The following is a 17,920-nucleotide window of genomic DNA, read 5'->3' on the forward strand; positions in this document are numbered from 1 at the left end:
CTCTTCTTGAATTCCACCATGTTGCCCTTCCATGTTTCTACAGTAGCCCAGAACAGAACGCCAAAATGTATAAGGCTCTCGCTAGAGGCGTTACTTGAAGGTCGGATGCAACCAGCTCCTGCACTGCTTGATGCCTACTTTAAAGAGGAACTGAGAAGTTGTACAAGCAGGCAGTGCTTAGTTGGCAGACCAGCAGAACGAGTGAGTGAAGGGGAAAAGCGAGGGAAAGAGAGTCAGGGGCCCAACATCCCAGAGCTCGTTGCCTGGTTGACACGTCTCGCACACCCAAAGTGCTTCTCCAAGCGTTTTTCACCCCTCAGTCGTTAACCTACTATTAACTCCTCCATCAATTGCCACTCATTCACTCTCACAGTTTCTATGGTTGCTCTCCTTCCTGCTCACTCACACACACAAACAGAGATTTTCAAAGGGTGTTTTTTTTTCCCCAAAGAAGAAACACTGGGGAGAGGCTGGAGTGTGTATGCGAAAGAGGAAAAAATTGTGTGTGTTGTTTTCTGTCAGTTTTCAGCGCGCCATTAGCCAACACAGGCCATGGCCCTGTCCTTTAGTGCTCTGCCTGCGGTTGGTTTAAAGAAGATTAGAAATATAATTGGAGTTACTCAGCAAAGCTATGCACTTTTTGCTGTTGTGAACTTTTTCGTAGGTAGAGTTTTTGCACAGTTGCATTCAAAGTACGCATTTTAACAATCTGTCTTTCTCTCCATTTCCTTCTTTTTTTTTAATCTATCCCCTTCCTTCGTTTCCCTTCTACCTGCCTCCTTCTTCTTCCTTCCTTCCTTCCATCACTCTCGTTCCCTGTTTGCAGGAGTGTGCTGGTGAGCCTCTCTTCATGCTGTACTGCGCCATGAAGCAGCAAATGGAAAAGGGACCAATAGACTCAATCACAGGAGAGGCCCGCTACTCCCTCAGCGAGGACAAACTCATCAGGCAGCAGATTGACTACAAGACTTTGGTCAGTACGCTTAGAAGTGAAGACAAACAGTTGGATAACACATTTGGTGGCATAGAATAAAAACAGATGCACACATACATTACCTTTGATACAGTACATTGAAATGGATTTTTTTTTTGTATTCTTGGAAAGTCTTACTTGCTAAATCCGGGACCATTTTGCAGTTGTTGGCAACTTTGCTAATCTGCAAATCCACAAAGGGGACCTCTGATTCTGATGAAACACACTTTTAATAGTAATAAAGAGCTGCATGTGCACTGTTGCCGTTATTGAATATTGATTGTGAATTGCTGTATGAAGTGTTGGTTTGCAAGTCAAAAATCCCCGAAGGGTCATGCTTCCACACATTTATAGTTAACTCCTACAGCTCATAGACTGTACTGATTTCTTGGTTTATATGTGACCTGTGCCTTTTGCCCTCTGTAGACGCTGCACTGTGTGAACCCAGAGAATGAAAACGCTCCGGAGGTGACAGTGAAGAGCCTGAACTGTGACACAGTGACGCAGGTGAAGGAGAAGCTTCTCGATGCCGTGTACAAGGGCACACCGTACTCCCAGAGACCAAAGGCCTCCGATATGGACTTGGGTAAGGAGAAGGAAAACTGTTGCTCATACATACACACCCACACGCACACACACACACACACACACACACACACACACACACACACACACACACACACACACACACACACACACACACACACACACCAAGTATACACTCCGAGCACAGGTGCACTACCACAGGTGGCAAAGAGGAATTGTTTCAAGGGCTCTCTGAAACAGCCGGGGCACCTCTGGAGAAAATAAGTGATTTTGTAGAAAAATTAAATTCAAGTTAGGCTAAAAGTGACTAAGATTAGGCATTGTAACCCTTTTAATTTCTTCTCTGCATCCTCTATCACAGCAACTTATCTTTTTGTTTGGAGCAGGGAATTTTTAATTAGTGTATCTTTGCAATTCATGTCCCATTTCTCTCCGTATTACCTGATGTTAAACAGACGTATACAACCTTACCTGTATCTCCTTTTTGTCTGTGACAGAATGGCGGCAGGGTAGGATGGCTCGCATCATCCTTCAGGACGAGGATGTCACAACTAAGATAGACAATGACTGGAAGAGACTCAACACCTTGGCTCACTACCAGGTACTCAAGCACAACATAAATCCTGTGATACTTCGTATTTATCGTGTTCCCTGCTTTGGACGTTGAAAGTCTGTCTGCATATTGTTATCGCAAGGATGAACTCATGGTTCAATAGGACCCATGTCCTAATAAGTACTGGACTTTGTTGTGTTATCCCTGACAATGTCTTATACACTTGTATTTTTATTACTGTATTTTGTCAAATAAACTCAACCAAATACTTGGTGTCTTGTTTAAAAAAATAACAACTCATTGAATAGGTTGCACATTATTGTTGCTTTGGAATTCATGTATTGTTTCTGGTATATTTCAATTTGAAAAGTAAAGTAGCAGTGACTGTTTGTGTGGTTTAAGACTAATCTTGCTGCTGGACAATTTGTGCGGTGCTAACTGATTTTAAAAATCCTGTTTCAGGTGACAGATGGCTCAGTGATTGCCCTGGTGCCTAAGCAGAACTCAGCCTACAACATCTCCAACTCCTCCACATTCACCAAGTCCCTCAGCAGATACGGTACGAAAGAAGGTGTGTGTGTTTTGTGTGTGTGTGTACATCTGTGTGTGCAGGTGTTTGTATGTGTGCCCTTATTTCATTATATGTGATAATGCATTTCTAACAAGATATCAGTTCACTTGTTGCTCCCTTCCTTAAAACTTTATAAACAGTTTAACCTGAAACTAATCTCAAATTTTAAATAATGAACAAATCAAATGTACACACAATGAGTGGCGTAGTAACTTTTCAACCAAGTTCCCTTTTTTTTTGTCAATTCCCATCATACATTCCACAGAGGATGACACACATGACAGCTGTCAGCAGCACATTTTGACATTGAGTAGAGTGACTGTTTTTGTGTTGGTGCCTAGTCGGCTTGCTGGCTGTCCAGCTCCTTTACTGAAAAGCTCTTCATTGCTGCTCGCTTCTCTCTGCATGCCTTTTTGGTGATGATATAGTGAAGTGTAGGGAAAAAACATTTGAAATCCACGTGTAAATTCTTCTAATGAATTACACCAATAAAAAGAAGCCAAGACAACCAAATAAACCATTTCTACAGCTGAGGTCCTGGTTGCTCACAGCAGAGTGTAGCTGTGAGGTCCAATGCAGTCGTCGCCAATGGACAATGTCCGACAAATGTACTTAAAGGTTTAAAAAAAAATCAAGCAATTGACAGTGTGCATTTGTGAAAAGAACATTAACCTGCATTTCTGGAAATTGTCTGATGGAGATGCATTTTACAGAAATAAATTAGACACAATCCAGATATCATCAGGCACATTGTTAATGCTGGGTGTGAGGTAGCCATCACTTCTTTCATTTCTCTTTTCTGTGTTGTAAATCCTTCTCTGGCATACAGTAACTGTGTTCCTGAGATCTGCCACCATCACGTACACATAAATACTCACTTTCACCCCCACCACCCTTACTCTTTACTTCCATGGTTCACGTTCTCTTCTGACATTTTGAACCTCTCAATCCATTCCTGCTTTGTCACGGAAGTGACAAGCATTCAAACTGAGAGCGTAATGCTCCGTGTCACAAAATAGGGGATCACTGTCCAACAAAAGGAGGGAGGGAGGGTGGGGAGCAAGAGAGAGAGTGACAGACAAATTTATTCTGAAATGAAAGAGTGACATGAAAGTAGAAGGAGCTGTCACCTTTCAGAAATGTTTTTAACTTTACACAGAGATTTTTCTCTCTGTAGCCACCGCTCGGTTTTTTTTATTATTCATATGTATTTTTATACTTTAACTTATTAAGTTATACTTGTCCTTGAAGTGGTGATTAAGACAAAATGAATAATACTTTAATAAAACCAAAAACTGGCACCAAGCTTTGGGCTTCATACCTTAACAGAACATATGTATCTAATAACACCGTTGCCTTCTCAAGTTCAAAACCCACAGCGAGCATTGTGCAAGGTATTGTTGTCTAACTGAGATAAGTTAGGTTAGATAGAGCCTCTTCCAAAATGTGTCTTGTGTCAAAGCCAAATCTGTTTTGCATAACTCACTCTGACCTTCCTCTTTCCCTATTAACCTGCTTTTCCCTGCATGCTTGAATAAAAAAAAAAATCCAAACTAATGTTACAAAACACAACTCTATCTGCTCTCCCTAATGCTATTTTTGTCCTATTTACTCAAATCTGCTCCATGTCTCCTCCTCCACTTCCTTCCAGAGAGTATGCTGAGGACAGCCAGCAGTCCAGACAGCTTGCGCTCACGAACACCCATGATCACCCCGGACCTCGAGAGTGGCACCAAACTGTGGCACCTGGTTAAGAACCACGACCACTCAGACCAGAGGGAAGGGGACAGAGGGAGCAAGATGGTCTCTGAGATCTACCTGACCAGACTGCTGGCCACCAAGGTATCCAGAAGCTGTACAAACACAAACACACTTAAAACACCAGGATCAAACCACGCCAACACATCCCTGTCATGAAGCCAACTTTCCCCAGCGGCCTCTACCCCTGACCTTTGTTCAGTCGTGGTCTCAGAGCTCATTAACATTTTTCATAACCTTTTGCACAAAGACACACATATGCACAGGAATTAGTGATTGTGTCTTAATTAGGAGGTTGACCTTTGTCTATTGAGCTGTTTGGTAGGTGTTACTGGGCCCTCTGTTGGTGGCCTCAGGGCTTTCAGGCTCAGGCCTTTTACCCTGAGATCATTACTCACTAAATTCCTCCATGTCCTTCTGACCACACTGGAACCTGCCCTCAGGTTTTTCATGCAGCGGGTGGCTTCAGATGATGATCTGAAAGGTTATTTGGAGTCGGGCTGTTTGTGTTGATGTCCTGGAAAAACATCCCTGAGAACGTTGTTGTTGAGTTTCCATTTGAATGTTTTGTGGGAAAGCATTTGCAACATTGAGACTATTTTATATTCTGGGACTGATTAAGCTGATACAGCGTTGGCATCTTTACCAGAGCTGTTTCAGGAGCAATTAAGAGAGATTTGTGAATGTTTCGCAACTGGACGTTTGGTTAGGTCTTTCATGTGTATTGTCCAATGCATGGATGTCCTACAAAGCAAGTTGCACCTGTATGTATCTCAAATGTTACCTTAATTATTTAAAATGAGATTAAGATAGCATTAAAAAATCATATTAGGATAATAATAATAATAATAATAAAGATAATAGTCAATCCTTTGGAATCAAAAATTTGCTCAGAGAGTTTTGATTGTTTTTTTGCCTTATTAACTTAAACAGCACTTCTGTACAAAAATACAAAAATATGAACAAAAACTAAGGCAGCAACAGAGGAGGTGTCTTAATTGAGCTTGAGTCCACAGTAAGTTGACAGCTCTTCCTGTTCATCCATTCTGCCACACCGTATACACAGAAAACACATGGACTCCAGCTGTTTTGTCCCAAATATGCTTGCACACTCCTCAATGGAAACAGACATGCATTCATTAACAAATAGTTTCTGAACACAAACAGCCAGCAACTGCCTACAGAGTCTACTAATTGTGCCAAGCTGGTGCTTACTACCTTGGTGATTCAGCTCACCCTGACACTTCCTCTCCCCTGATTTTTCACTCATTAGCTCTAGATTTCCATTGCTCCAGCTCCAGGTAGGAAAGTGCAAGGTTAGCGGCATCAATGCTGCCTCGATTGGGAAATGATTAACATGCAAGCCAGGGGAAGACAACGGAGGGGAACTTGGAGCGCTGCAGTTTATTCTTATTTATTACAGCCCCCACAGCTTTGTGTATGTTTAGGAAGCTGATTTGTGGATGTGTGAAGGAGTACAAAACTGCAAATTCAAGTTCTGGCTGGTTTAAATAAGGTTTTGTAAGTGGTGGCCTGGATGCTTGAAGATGGAAAATAATGCGCTGAACGCTTGTGGGATATATGAAATCGCTTCAACTTCAGAGGAATATGTGAGGATTCAGAATCTCCTGAGTTGTGGGATGTGGTAAAAAACATTGCAGAACAGCCTCAGGCTGAACTCACATTGGGCCCCATCTTAAATACTGTAAAGAACACTCAGCACTCAGCACCATCACAAACTCTAAACCAAAGAAGTTGGAGTACTAATAGCAAAGCACTGTCATTTTCAAACACCTGCTACTGACAGCCATCGCCTCCAGCCAGATCTATTAGCAGCAAAGAGGAATATGAAAGCAGAGGCTGTTCAGTGGTGTAATTACTAGACTGCGTACTGTAGCTTTATATTCTTGTTGTTTATGTGAACGTATAGAGTGCATATTCTGTCCTCTGTACAACCTTGACACCCTGATAGGCTCACATATGCCATTATTGGTGTTTTTCATTTCTCCAAAAATAAGATACACAGAATGTGGGCTAGTTTGTTTTATGAAGGTTCAACGCATTTTAGAAAATGGAACACAGTAGAGATATTAAATGTATACATCTCCTCCTTCAAGAGGAATTGAAATGGGTTTTTTTGCACACTAACTAAGCCAGTGTTGGTTCTCCTGCTCAGGGTACACTCCAGAAGTTTGTTGATGACCTGTTCGAGACCATCTTCAGCACAGCACACCGAGGAAGCGCTCTGCCTCTCGCCATCAAGTACATGTTTGACTTCCTGGACGAGCAGGCAGACAAACACTCCATATCAGACTCTGATGTACGGCACACTTGGAAGAGCAACTGGTGAGTCAGTTTGTGTACGCAGTAAAAGGGCATCATTGGAAGTGTTTGGTGGCTGGTTTGTTTTTCATTAGTGTTGTGGAGAACTTCAGATTGTAGATTGTAAACATTTTTTACTGTGAGTCAGCAAATATGCGACACTGTTTGCGGCTCAATACTCCATATAACTAACTGTGCATATCCTTAATCTCTTTCCTGCCACCCAATCCTTCCAGTCTTCCTCTGCGGTTCTGGGTGAACGTGATCAAGAACCCCCAGTTTGTCTTTGACATCCATAAGAACAGCATTACAGACGCCTGCTTGTCTGTGGTGGCTCAGACCTTCATGGACTCCTGTTCAACATCAGAGCATAAGCTAGGGAAGGACTCTCCTTCGAACAAGCTGCTCTATGCTAAAGACATCCCCAACTATAAGAACTGGGTAGAGAGGTACGCTAACACAATTTGTTTTGTTTTAATCGCTGTTTTGAAATTGAATTTGTCGAGATGTAAACTGTGTTTTGTTTTTTTCCCTCCAGGTACTACTCTGACATCTCCAGGATGTCGGCCATCAGTGACCAGGACATGAGTGCCTACCTGGCGGAGCAGTCTCGTCTGCACGCAAACCAGTTCAATAGCATGTCGGCCCTAAACGAGATCTACTCCTACATTGTCAAGTACAAGGATGAGGTGAGATGTCCGCCATTTCTGAGAAAACTGGAGAGATATTTTTTATTTAACAGCAGTTAAACCCTGATTGTTGGCAGTTACATCTCACCTACAAACTTTGAAGAGGCGTACTTTTGGGTTATGGAGGTTTGTTAGTGTGTTGAGCGTTTTTGGCAATCCTGGAGGTTAGACGAGAAAATACAATTTAAGCTTATTGTAAAAACACTGATTTCAGTTAACCTGAACAGTTAAAGGGTAACTGAAGCACCAAAAGCAAGTACATGAAAAGCCCGTTGACAAGAGAACCAGGCCTTCATCACACTTTAATTCCCAGTTTCCCTGCTTACCAGTTAATGCAAACACAACGAAATGTTTACCTATTTGTCTTGTATAATGTACATTTTCACAACACTATCTCAATCGGTACAACAACATAATCATGTCAAAATCACCACTATGCTGCGCTCAGCTTATCTCCTTTAACAGAAGTAAGTAACTTCAATTTGATTTTTCACATGAAAAGTCTTCTCACCTGCCCGAAATTGGTATACCTCTACTGTGAAAAATCTACAGGAAGTGTTGAGTGTCATTGTTCTATTAGAAAAGTAACAGAAAGCAGAAAAATTCTGTTATAAATTAAAATTCAGAGTAGTGTAGTGGCGAGCACGGCTTGACTGTTGTTGGTACTGATGGAATTAGTGCTGTGGAAAGGTACATCATAATGAATTGACTATGTGAGAACCTGTTGTTGTAGACTACAGCCAGGGTTTTTTAAAGGCCTTCATTTGTGCATGCTGGCCATTGTCTCAACACCAGATTTTCTATTTATGGTATGTATCAATAATAACCAGGTGGCAGGTTGGTGTCCTCTGGCAGTCTTGTTTTAGGAAAAACGACTTCATGTCTTGAAAGCAAAAGAAGGCACATTGTGACACTGACTGACCTCCCCAATCTATCCTCAGATCTTGTCGGCTTTGGAGCGGGACGAGCAGGCGAGGAGACAGAGACTGAGGAGCAAGCTGGAGCAGGTCATCGACACAATGGCCCTGAGCAGCTGAGGACCGTCCAGCACCTCCATGTCCTCCTTCTTTTCACTCCTCTTCTCCATCTGTCTCTCTCCATCGCTCCTCTCACCCAGACAACAAACAAAACTCCAACCCCCAACAATACGACAGACGAACTGCAAAAAGGACAATGGCAGTATACTGCAAAATGGGGGGGAGTTTGGCAGAGATGGGCGGGCCTGTGTACGCTTACATGTGAATGTGTGTGTTTGTCTGCAGCCCCATACAGTGTGTGGGCTCGTGTCTGTGTGAGGGACTGGGACACCAGACATTGTCACACATGCACACATGGAGAAACATGTCAACTGACAGCATTTGATTATTGTGGATGTTGGTGTTTGTTGTTTGCTTGATTTTGATTTCAGGAGTTTTGTCGTGATGAAGCGATGGTCAGGAAAGAAACAATGGAAGCCTGTAAAGAAACTCCATGTATGGTATCATTCACAGAATGGACCAATCTGTGATGAGCCAATGGAGAAAGGCTCCCTAGGTCATGTGACTCCAACGGGTGTCACAGTTTTAAAGGATGTTAGATTTTTCTCTTTTTTTTGTAAAGATGTAATCAACTGCCCACTCTCTGATCTCTCGCCACTTGTATTACTGCTGAATTTGCACAATTTACAGAAACGTTACAAAGGAAGACGATATAGATATTATATATAAATACAGCTACGTTTTAAAGAAAGATTAGGGAGAAAACATTTCTGTTGTTTTTCGTTTTCATTTTAAACCAACAAACAATAAAAATAACAATAAAACATGATTTGATATTTGAAGTACAAAAAAAACAACGTAGACAAAAAAACAACGAAAAAGAAACAAAAAAGTTGTACTGTGCCATGTTTTCTGTAAATGTTGTTTGGTGCAAAGACATTTTGTTAGATGGAGTGTGCTACCGTATGATTTTAAATATGAACATGCCTCGTGACTGAAAAGAACTGCTTGAGAAATTACCCATTATAAGATCATTGTCGGAAACGGCGGGAAGCAAGAAGACAGAGAGTTGTCCGCCTTCTCGAGTTAGGACAGTTCATGGCATCATGGTGATAACATGAAGTTGCTGTTGTTTCGAATTCAATCAGTGCAATCGTTTGGTTTCAGACAACCAAATATAAACTCACAGGATTGTTGCTTTTCTCATGGCCGGGTTTGTGTCCGGCACCACGGCTGGTTCTGTTCTTGAGGGTCAAGAGGTGACAGTTGAGTGAATCATGTTATAGTAACTGAACAATGAAGTAGATACATTGCACTACCTGAAATATTTCTGTTTGCCCCGATACCACCTAGCCACCATATCTTACACTGATGATTACACATGACGTAAGTTTGTGTTATTCACCCCTGGAAGATTCATTCATTTTCCAAAACAGTCCTGTAAGAGAAAAGCCAAATTCTTGGTGCTCTCAGACGCTGTTTACGTCTTTACAGGAGGGACAGTGAGGTAAGGTCGAGCTTAGCTGAGCCCCTTTGTAATGACACAAAGTGGGGAAAAGTGGTTTTAGCATAAAGCCACTATTTTTTTTATTTTCTCAATGTTAACACCCAGATAAAGGGGCAAGGAAAAGATATACTGTGTTTCTCTACACCTCTAACCTACCTATTTGAGACAGGGGTTTTAGCTTTTTATCCATGAGGGGGGTGTAGAAAGATAAAGAGGTGAGACACCTCTGTTCATTAGCTACACAAGGCTGAGTAATCCTCCCCTTAGCCTGCAGCTCTTGTTTCAGAACTAGCCTACTGCCATGTGTGGCTTAAGCTTTTTTTATTACTGCTCTCTGAAGAGGATTTCTTTGTTTCTTTTTTTTTTTTTTTTTTTAAGTCAGGGCTTTTGACTTTGTGGTGAGAAATAATGTTTTCTGATTAATTTTGTTCTGCTTGCCGAAAAAACCAAACTGTGGTCTGTATAATGTTTTTGTTGATGTTTTCATTTGTAAATTGTATACTTTTTTCATGATGAACAAAAGCTGTTTGCCATTTTTTTTAATCAGGTTTTTATTTGTGTTTTTTTTTTTTTTTTTTTTTTTTTGTCTTTATTTTGTAACATGTAAATTGTACATTTTACGGTACACAGAAGACAAAATTCTCTTCGGTTCGCCTGAAGTTGAAGTACTTGACCGAACTTGAGGTTTATTTTCCTGATCTCAAGGATCAAAATGAAATTGTTGCATCGGATGAGCATCTGTGTCTTTGTGATGGAAATGTGACTTGCTGCTTTAACTCTTGTATCCTTGTTTTTCTATCAAACATTAGGGCTGTCATCTTATGCTGATCATAAATGCTGTTGCTATCCATTTTTACGCCAGGTTCCTTAAAAAAAACAACTCCTATCCAGGAATAGTGAGCACACCTCCCAAATTAATGTCAACCCACAATTTTGTTTACATGTCTGAGATGTGACATTGCTTTCTACAGCTGCATTTATGAGCCTAGTTCAACTGGATACCTTTAGGGACTAGTTCAACCTGTACCTGCCAAAAAATAATCTTGAGGGACAACTCTGCCCGTGTATGGATAGAAATGTCTCTGTTTCAGCTGACCATGTTGGCTACACACATTAAATAATGTATTTTAGAATAATATTTATGAAAGAAAGTACTGCAAAACCAACACGAAAACATGCTAAGTTCACATGCAAGCATTCAGAGCATGTTTTTTTTTTTTTCTCGAGTGTACAGTTGAGTAGAGTTTTTGCTGCATTTGTACATTCTGGTGCTCTTACTGTGGATCACATGGCAAGGAAATAGATGAATCTAGAGGCCAGAGCTCAGCGCTGCTGTTAACAGTTCTGTAAATGATCAGTATGAGCACAGTGTACAGTCGGGACAAATACACTCGCTCCCGGCAAAAGCACACGAACGAAAACCAAGTGGCGCAACACTGCCCAGTTGGTGATCTGTCAGGCTTTTTTTTTTTTAAAGACACTTACACATTCTCAATTCATTCTCAGGTTCATGCTCCATTTTTGTGGTATTCTGGGTGTAATTTGGTTGAGTGCTGAGGGAGTCGGCTAGTTTATCGTTTGCATGGCTACTTGCCTTTTAGATTGACCTGCTTGGATGCAGGTCTGGACGCATCTTTAGAGAAACTTCCCAGTCACTGTTTAGTGTGATAATTGACTCGTATTAAGTGTTGTGGAGGTGGTATACAGCATGTCTGTTGTCAAAGAGTGTTTGGTGTCATCAGGAGGAAGCAAGCATCAGCCGACGAAGAACTTGTCAAAAGAACAACATGCCGGCTGCAGTTTGAAAGAGAGTTGCTGGGTTTTATGCTGTCGAATCAGAACAAATTAACAAGTCTCGCACTGGTTTAAGTATGAGCAGAGTCAGCTCAAAGTCATGTATCTCATGTTTAATTCTCAGCTCTTTAGACATGCTTAGTCACTCTTTTACCCTTTAAAAAAAAAAATCCTAGTTGAGTCAAATGCAACTCCTGGCACCATTCTGTTTTTTAGATATTTTTTTTTTCCTGTTTTCTTTAAATTCTGGAAAATTCAGTAGTTGTCCTTTTTTTTTCCTCAATGGATGTTACATAAAATCCAAGAAAACGCAGAGAAAATGAATTTGAGTCAGAGATGGCAAAGGAATTTTAATACTACAATAACTGATACATTTTCAGACTTGAAGCAACTGTCACAAATTTGCAGGTTAACATTCATTATGTAAATATTCTGTTATTTCCTATTTTGCAGATTTACTACTTGTAAATAAACACGCATCAAGGAGAGATTAAACATTTTTTGCTAAATAAAATGTGGCTTGAGATTTCTATTTAATGACTTATGCAGTTTCTATCGATGGAAGTCGTACTTATGCAGGCTTGTTACTATGTTTCCATTACAGCATTTAATATACATGGATATGTTCTACTGTAGCATGGGGTCTATAATTCCACACTTTCTTAATACGGCCCAGGCTACTGTGAGTCCTAATATGTGTATATTTTTTATATTTTCTCCACCTGCAATTCTACCTCCCCCTTATTTTTATGGAATGTCCAATCACATTTGCAACATTGAAGAGATGCTCATCAGCGAACAAGGTAAGGGATAGCAATGTAAGTGGTATTGTGTGTTTTTTATTCATACCTTCTAAATTTGACCCTCAACATAAAGGCCCGGTCACACCAGAAAGTGGCACCACGAAAAATAATCTGCGTGCCTTGCAGAAATATGGAGTAGAAGTAACGGACAAAGTTCTAGTCACAAAAGCTTCTTGCTATTTTACTCAGTACTGAACCTTACTGCTCATCCCCCCCCGGCATTTTGTTCTTAAATGTTTTAATATTTCCATTCAATAAAGAGTAACAACAATTGGAATGGGGAAGAAAATGCTCTTTGAGCCATAAAGCTCGCTAAAAATCAGCGGTTAGCTTGGTGTAACTAAGGACTATAAGTTTACAGTTATTCAAATATGGTGAATTTTTATCATTGGCTCCTGTCTCATAACTGCTTTTGAAACCATACCGCTCTGAAGCTGGTCGTGGTTTAAAATTCACTAAAGTTGACCCCAACGCTATGGAGTGCTGCAAGAATGAGTCCTAAAACCTGGAAATAAGTTCTAAGTTCGATTCCCTCGTCTCTTAGTCAATTGGGTTTTTTGTTAAATGCCGGAAATTACTGCTGTAATCAACACTAATTTAAAAGATTTTTATGTGTTGTTCTTTGATATAAAACATGTCAGTAGATTCCCCTCACGTACATTTTGAAGCTTTTATGTGGGTTAAAAGAAATGGTTGCTAACAAGTGACTAAATGAGACCACAGAATCGTTATCAGGTCACGAGTCCGCCTTTGCAGCCTTGTTGTGTTTACTGTTGACATGCAACCGTGGCAGATTGTTTAAAGCCTGACATTTGCTTTTTTCTGGTGATTGCATTTAGGCTTCAAAAATCACACTAGTGCCGTTCATTTGGGAAGATTATGTTGCTGAACAAAAAGTGTAGGTATCTTAAAGTTTTGTTTGCAGCAGAGGTTAGTTTTCTCCAATAATCCCAAATCCCAGTGTTGCGCAGCCCTTAACAAGGAAGCTTGTTCAGATTGCTGCCCTACTTATTCTTTAATCAGACAGTTTCTGCTTTAAATAATAATTATTGCTATTTCTTAGACTGCGTATTGTTGAGGCAAAGCTCTTGTATGACTGCTTGTATTTGGACATTTATCATTTGAAAATAGTTTGTTACCCTCAATGTAAGGTACTAAGAAAATGATAACTTTGACCTACCGATACTCGTATAGTATCTGCAGTAGTATTGGAGTGTTTCTGTTCATACTCAGCCCACATTAGCCTCTTAATGGGCTGTGTCATTTGGTATCAAAGAATTAAGTTTCAAAATGTTCACAGTCAAGAGAAACCTTCTGTATCTGCCTGCAGCTTGATAGCTTTTCCTCCTCCGTCACTCAGCCTTTCATAATATGACCAGCATCATTAATCATTCTTATGGGGATGTACTTGAGTGGCTGGTGGAGGTTTGTTCTCAGGAGGTGTTTATACTTACACGTTTACCCCATAACCATACATCATGCTCGCACTGCCCTGGGCTTACATGGGCACTTAGACGGAAGTGTGGCTTTGGGTGCATAATATGGTGCATCAGCTGGCTCTGATAGGCTGGGCCTGTGATTTTCATGGAAGGTATAGCTGTTGAACAAGTAGGCAAGGAGCAACAGAGAGAGAGGGACCCAGAAAAAAGCATATTGATATGCTTCCTTCTTGTCCTTTTTTTTTAATGGCCTGCCTTAAACTCTGAACCCCCCTCCCCCGGTGGTTTCAATGAGCCCAGATAGACAGAAAATGTTATCGTTCGCACCATGTGTAACCAGCCGGGCTAATTCAATTAAAATTCCATCCGAGGAGGAACGCTGAAATTGCGTAATGGTCGTGGGAGCACTGAATCTCGTAATGATCCTGTCAAGAGGCAAATGATCTTGCAGTGCGAACATTATGATAAATTCCTTGCAAAGCGCAAGATGCTCGTTTCTTCACCCCCCATCCCCCCATCCTTCCTCCACCTCTCCCCGCATGCAAAATTCTGTTGCCATAGTTAATAAAGCCATGATCTGTATTTGCCCCCACCCCCACCCCTTTCCTCTTTAATCTCGTTTAGTTACAATTGAAGAGGGCTCTGTGTTTTATCGCACACTGAACCCAATGAAATTGGAATTCTATTTTAGCTGAGGAGTCTTTTGGTATCTGTCAATGTGTATTGCATCAAGTGCATGGCAGAACCGGGGCACCATAAATGGCAGTGGTATCTATAGGGGCCCTAAATCCGGGGAGCAGTTCAGTTTTTTCATGGCGAGGCGAAGGTGACAGGCGTGACTGGTTGGAGGTTGCAATGAGATGGATTACCGTCACCGTTCTTAACTTATGCTGTGTGTGTGTGTGTGTGTGTGTGTGTGTGTGTGTGTGTGTGTGTGTGTGTGTGTGTGTGTGTGTGTGTGTGTGTGTGTGTGTGTGTGTGTGTGTGTGTGTGTGTGTGTGTGAGAAGGAGAGGAGATGAGTGGGTGTTAAGTACAGGTGATGCCAACTTTCAGCTCATAGACATACACAGTCACTCCATACAAAGCTACCCAAGTGCAAGTGTTCCGTGTAGTGAACATATGTAAAGATGTAGTCAGTGTTAGCTGTTCACGCTTCCGCATTGCTATGAATCAGACGAATGCTGACTACTTGCAACCAGATGGATGAAGTTATAGCTGCTCTAAACAATATTCTTATATTAACATAGGAGGAAATGACTGTGTGCAATGTGAATGGTGTCTCTCACAGCAAAGAATACACACAGATTTCTCATCCAACTCTGCAGTCCCCTCTAGACTTGTTTGGTTTGACGGCCCACAACTTTAGGCCTATTGTTACTTTATTTCCAAACACAGCACATATCTTCTTTTGGCAAAAAGGCATTGACCATTGTACACTAACTTCACAGCACCAAACATCAGACAGACAGTCAAGTTAGCAATTAGCTAATAAACATAGTGGTGCTTATAGCTGCTTACAAGACATATATTTCCCTCAGGAGTTGGTGGTGACCAAAATAAAGCTAAAAGTGTGAATGAAAATTGTGACTTAATTTTGCCTGGTGTATAGAAACACAGCTCCAATGAATGCAAATCTGTAAACATGAACATTTTGCTAACAAATTAACCTTGTAAGGTGATAATGTCAGTGTTGTGATTAAATACAAACTATAAATTGCACTTAAGAAACTCAGGCAACTGAAGTCTTAATTTCAGTTGAACTTTAACATGCATTTTTGTGCAGAATGATCACTATGAATTCTGTCCTTCATTTCTTACAGTGTAGTCTTGTGTACATTACAGTCATTTAGGACGCTTTTATCCGACTGGTTCACCCAGATGACAGGCTACCAAAGGTGCCACCATCAGACTCTAACTAACATTCATAAAATCTGTAGTTCAGAAGATCCGGGTATCGAACCTCCGATCCTCTGATTGGGTTTGATCCCCAGCTCCTCAAATCCATGACGATGTGTCCTTGGGCAAGACACTTAACCCCAAATTGCTCCCACAGGCTGTGCTGTCGGTGAATGGGTGTGAATGTTTAGATGGACCCTGATGGTCAGGTGGCACCTTGCATGGTAGCCCCTGCCATCAGTGTATAAATGGGTGTGAATGGGTGAAGAATGACGTGTAGGGTAAAAGCGCTCCGAGTAGTCGGAAGACTAGAAAAGCGCCATACAAGTACAGTCCATTTACCATTTAAGTCACACAGCAACTGTTAACTCATTCAACCTGAGGACACGTGGTATGTAAATATTGTATCGAGATAGACTTGAAAAAAAGTTTTTGTTTTCCTGGCCAGATTATATCAGATTAGAAGACAAATAATAAACTTGATTCAGAATTATTTATTTATTTTAAACTGCAAGTAATTATAATGAATACATTTCTTGCCTGATTAGTACTTGTCCTCAGGGTTGCTGGTAGAAAAATGAATAAACAACAATTTAGTCGTTGTTTGGAGTATCTGAGGTCACTGGATTTTAAAATATAACCCATTAGTAGAATAGTTGTAATGCAGAGAAGGCCGTCGCTGTTATTACACCTACGTGTTATGGTCAGTCGGTTTAAATCAAAAAGGTTAGCTTGTCCCAAACTGTTATTATACTTCATTCCATTTATGTGTCACATGTTACATAATGCCTTGAACCCATTAACATCTATTATGTAAAGCAGAAACCAATACCACAGTTCCCCATCTCAAATTATGTCTAATTTCACATTAGTTCATGCATGCATTCCCTGCATGGCCACCAGTCAAGTTTCATATTGCCTCATTTATTAACTGCATTAATTGTGAGCAGACTTTTTACAGTTCAATTAAACACTCAAGACAACTTCTCCAACCGTGTGAGTCAATTTTTAAGGCAAGATTTCACCACATTTCTGCATCTGAGGTGGAATGAAAGTTCACCAGTTGATGTCCCTCTGTTCTAAATGGCTTGTTAATTTCTCCACAGGTAAAAACCATTATGGACGGCGTCCCCATGTCGGGACCAGAGAAAATCCATTCCCTGCTCCACTGACCTGAAGCTTCCTGATGTCTGATTAACACACATGGGTTGGCAATCTATATGGAGCGTTGCCGAGCTTTTAAAGAGGTTGTCTATAGTATCTTATGGACCTAAACTACTGAACACAACCCAGCCGTTCATGCCTGATGGTTTCCGAGGCTGATTGTCTGCTTTCTTATTTTCTATATTTCCCTGCTTTTCCCCATGAGCCAAAATGCTTTAAAACGATGATTCACTGATTGACTTCCAAGTGCTACCTTAGTTCACCTTAGAGCTTCCCTTTCTCCCCAGATGCCTTCACACAAACATGAATAGCTCCCAGAGGAGACCCCCTGCTGTGAATGGGAAAACTCGGTCTGTCTGATTCGCCTGTCTTCCCCGCCAGGTGATGGGTCACATCCCCCGGGATCCGGAGGAGTCTGTCCGATTAGCACATCCACCCCTCACACCTCCACTGAAGGATGGCTAGATCCACCGAGTCTGTGTATGCAGGCATCTTTGTGCATGTGTGTGTGCAGAAATGTTTTCACGTGCATGCAATTTATTATCAGCTCTGTTTGTGTGCACACATGAATGGTTTGTGTGCAGTCTGGAGGTCAGAGAGGTCAAGTTCAGACTTCCCACACAAGACATAGTCAGTCAATTAAATCACGCTTCAACCAGCTGATGGTTATGGCTGCAGTCCACAGTGGCTCCTTCTCTTTCTTTCTCCCTCATACACACACATGCAAACACACCCACAAACACACAATACAGCCTCACTTTGATCTGAAAATGTGTGTCTTTGGCTGCAATTTTTTTCCTGTGTCTTGCAGCTTCAGTGAACTGAAGTTGAAAGCTGCTGCTTTCCCTCGGAGAGAAGAATGAATCTCTTTAGGTCTATTGTGGCATTAAGCTTTGAGGGGGCACAACAAAGAAGTCAAATAGATAT

The 17,920-nt window shown here is 41.1% G+C and overlaps 1 protein-coding gene across 1 annotated transcript in view; it reads left to right on the forward strand.

The window, feature by feature from the left end:
• LOC129105266 (plexin-A1-like) overlaps positions 1 to 12,171 on the forward strand; it is a 186,626-nt gene extending 174,455 nt beyond the window's left edge. Inside the window, 9 exon segments of the mRNA XM_054616196.1 lie at positions 827 to 973; positions 1,400 to 1,559; positions 2,017 to 2,120; positions 2,535 to 2,631; positions 4,295 to 4,485; positions 6,578 to 6,747; positions 6,960 to 7,172; positions 7,262 to 7,412; positions 8,354 to 12,171. Of these exon segments, the coding sequence (XP_054472171.1) occupies positions 827 to 973; positions 1,400 to 1,559; positions 2,017 to 2,120; positions 2,535 to 2,631; positions 4,295 to 4,485; positions 6,578 to 6,747; positions 6,960 to 7,172; positions 7,262 to 7,412; positions 8,354 to 8,449 (1,329 nt within the window). The 3' untranslated portion in view covers positions 8,450 to 12,171.
• The last annotated feature ends 5,749 nt before the right edge of the window (positions 12,172 to 17,920 follow it).

The sequence above is a fragment of the Anoplopoma fimbria genome, chromosome 17, assembly GCF_027596085.1.
Source record: "Anoplopoma fimbria isolate UVic2021 breed Golden Eagle Sablefish chromosome 17, Afim_UVic_2022, whole genome shotgun sequence".
NCBI lineage: Eukaryota > Metazoa > Chordata > Actinopteri > Perciformes > Anoplopomatidae > Anoplopoma > Anoplopoma fimbria.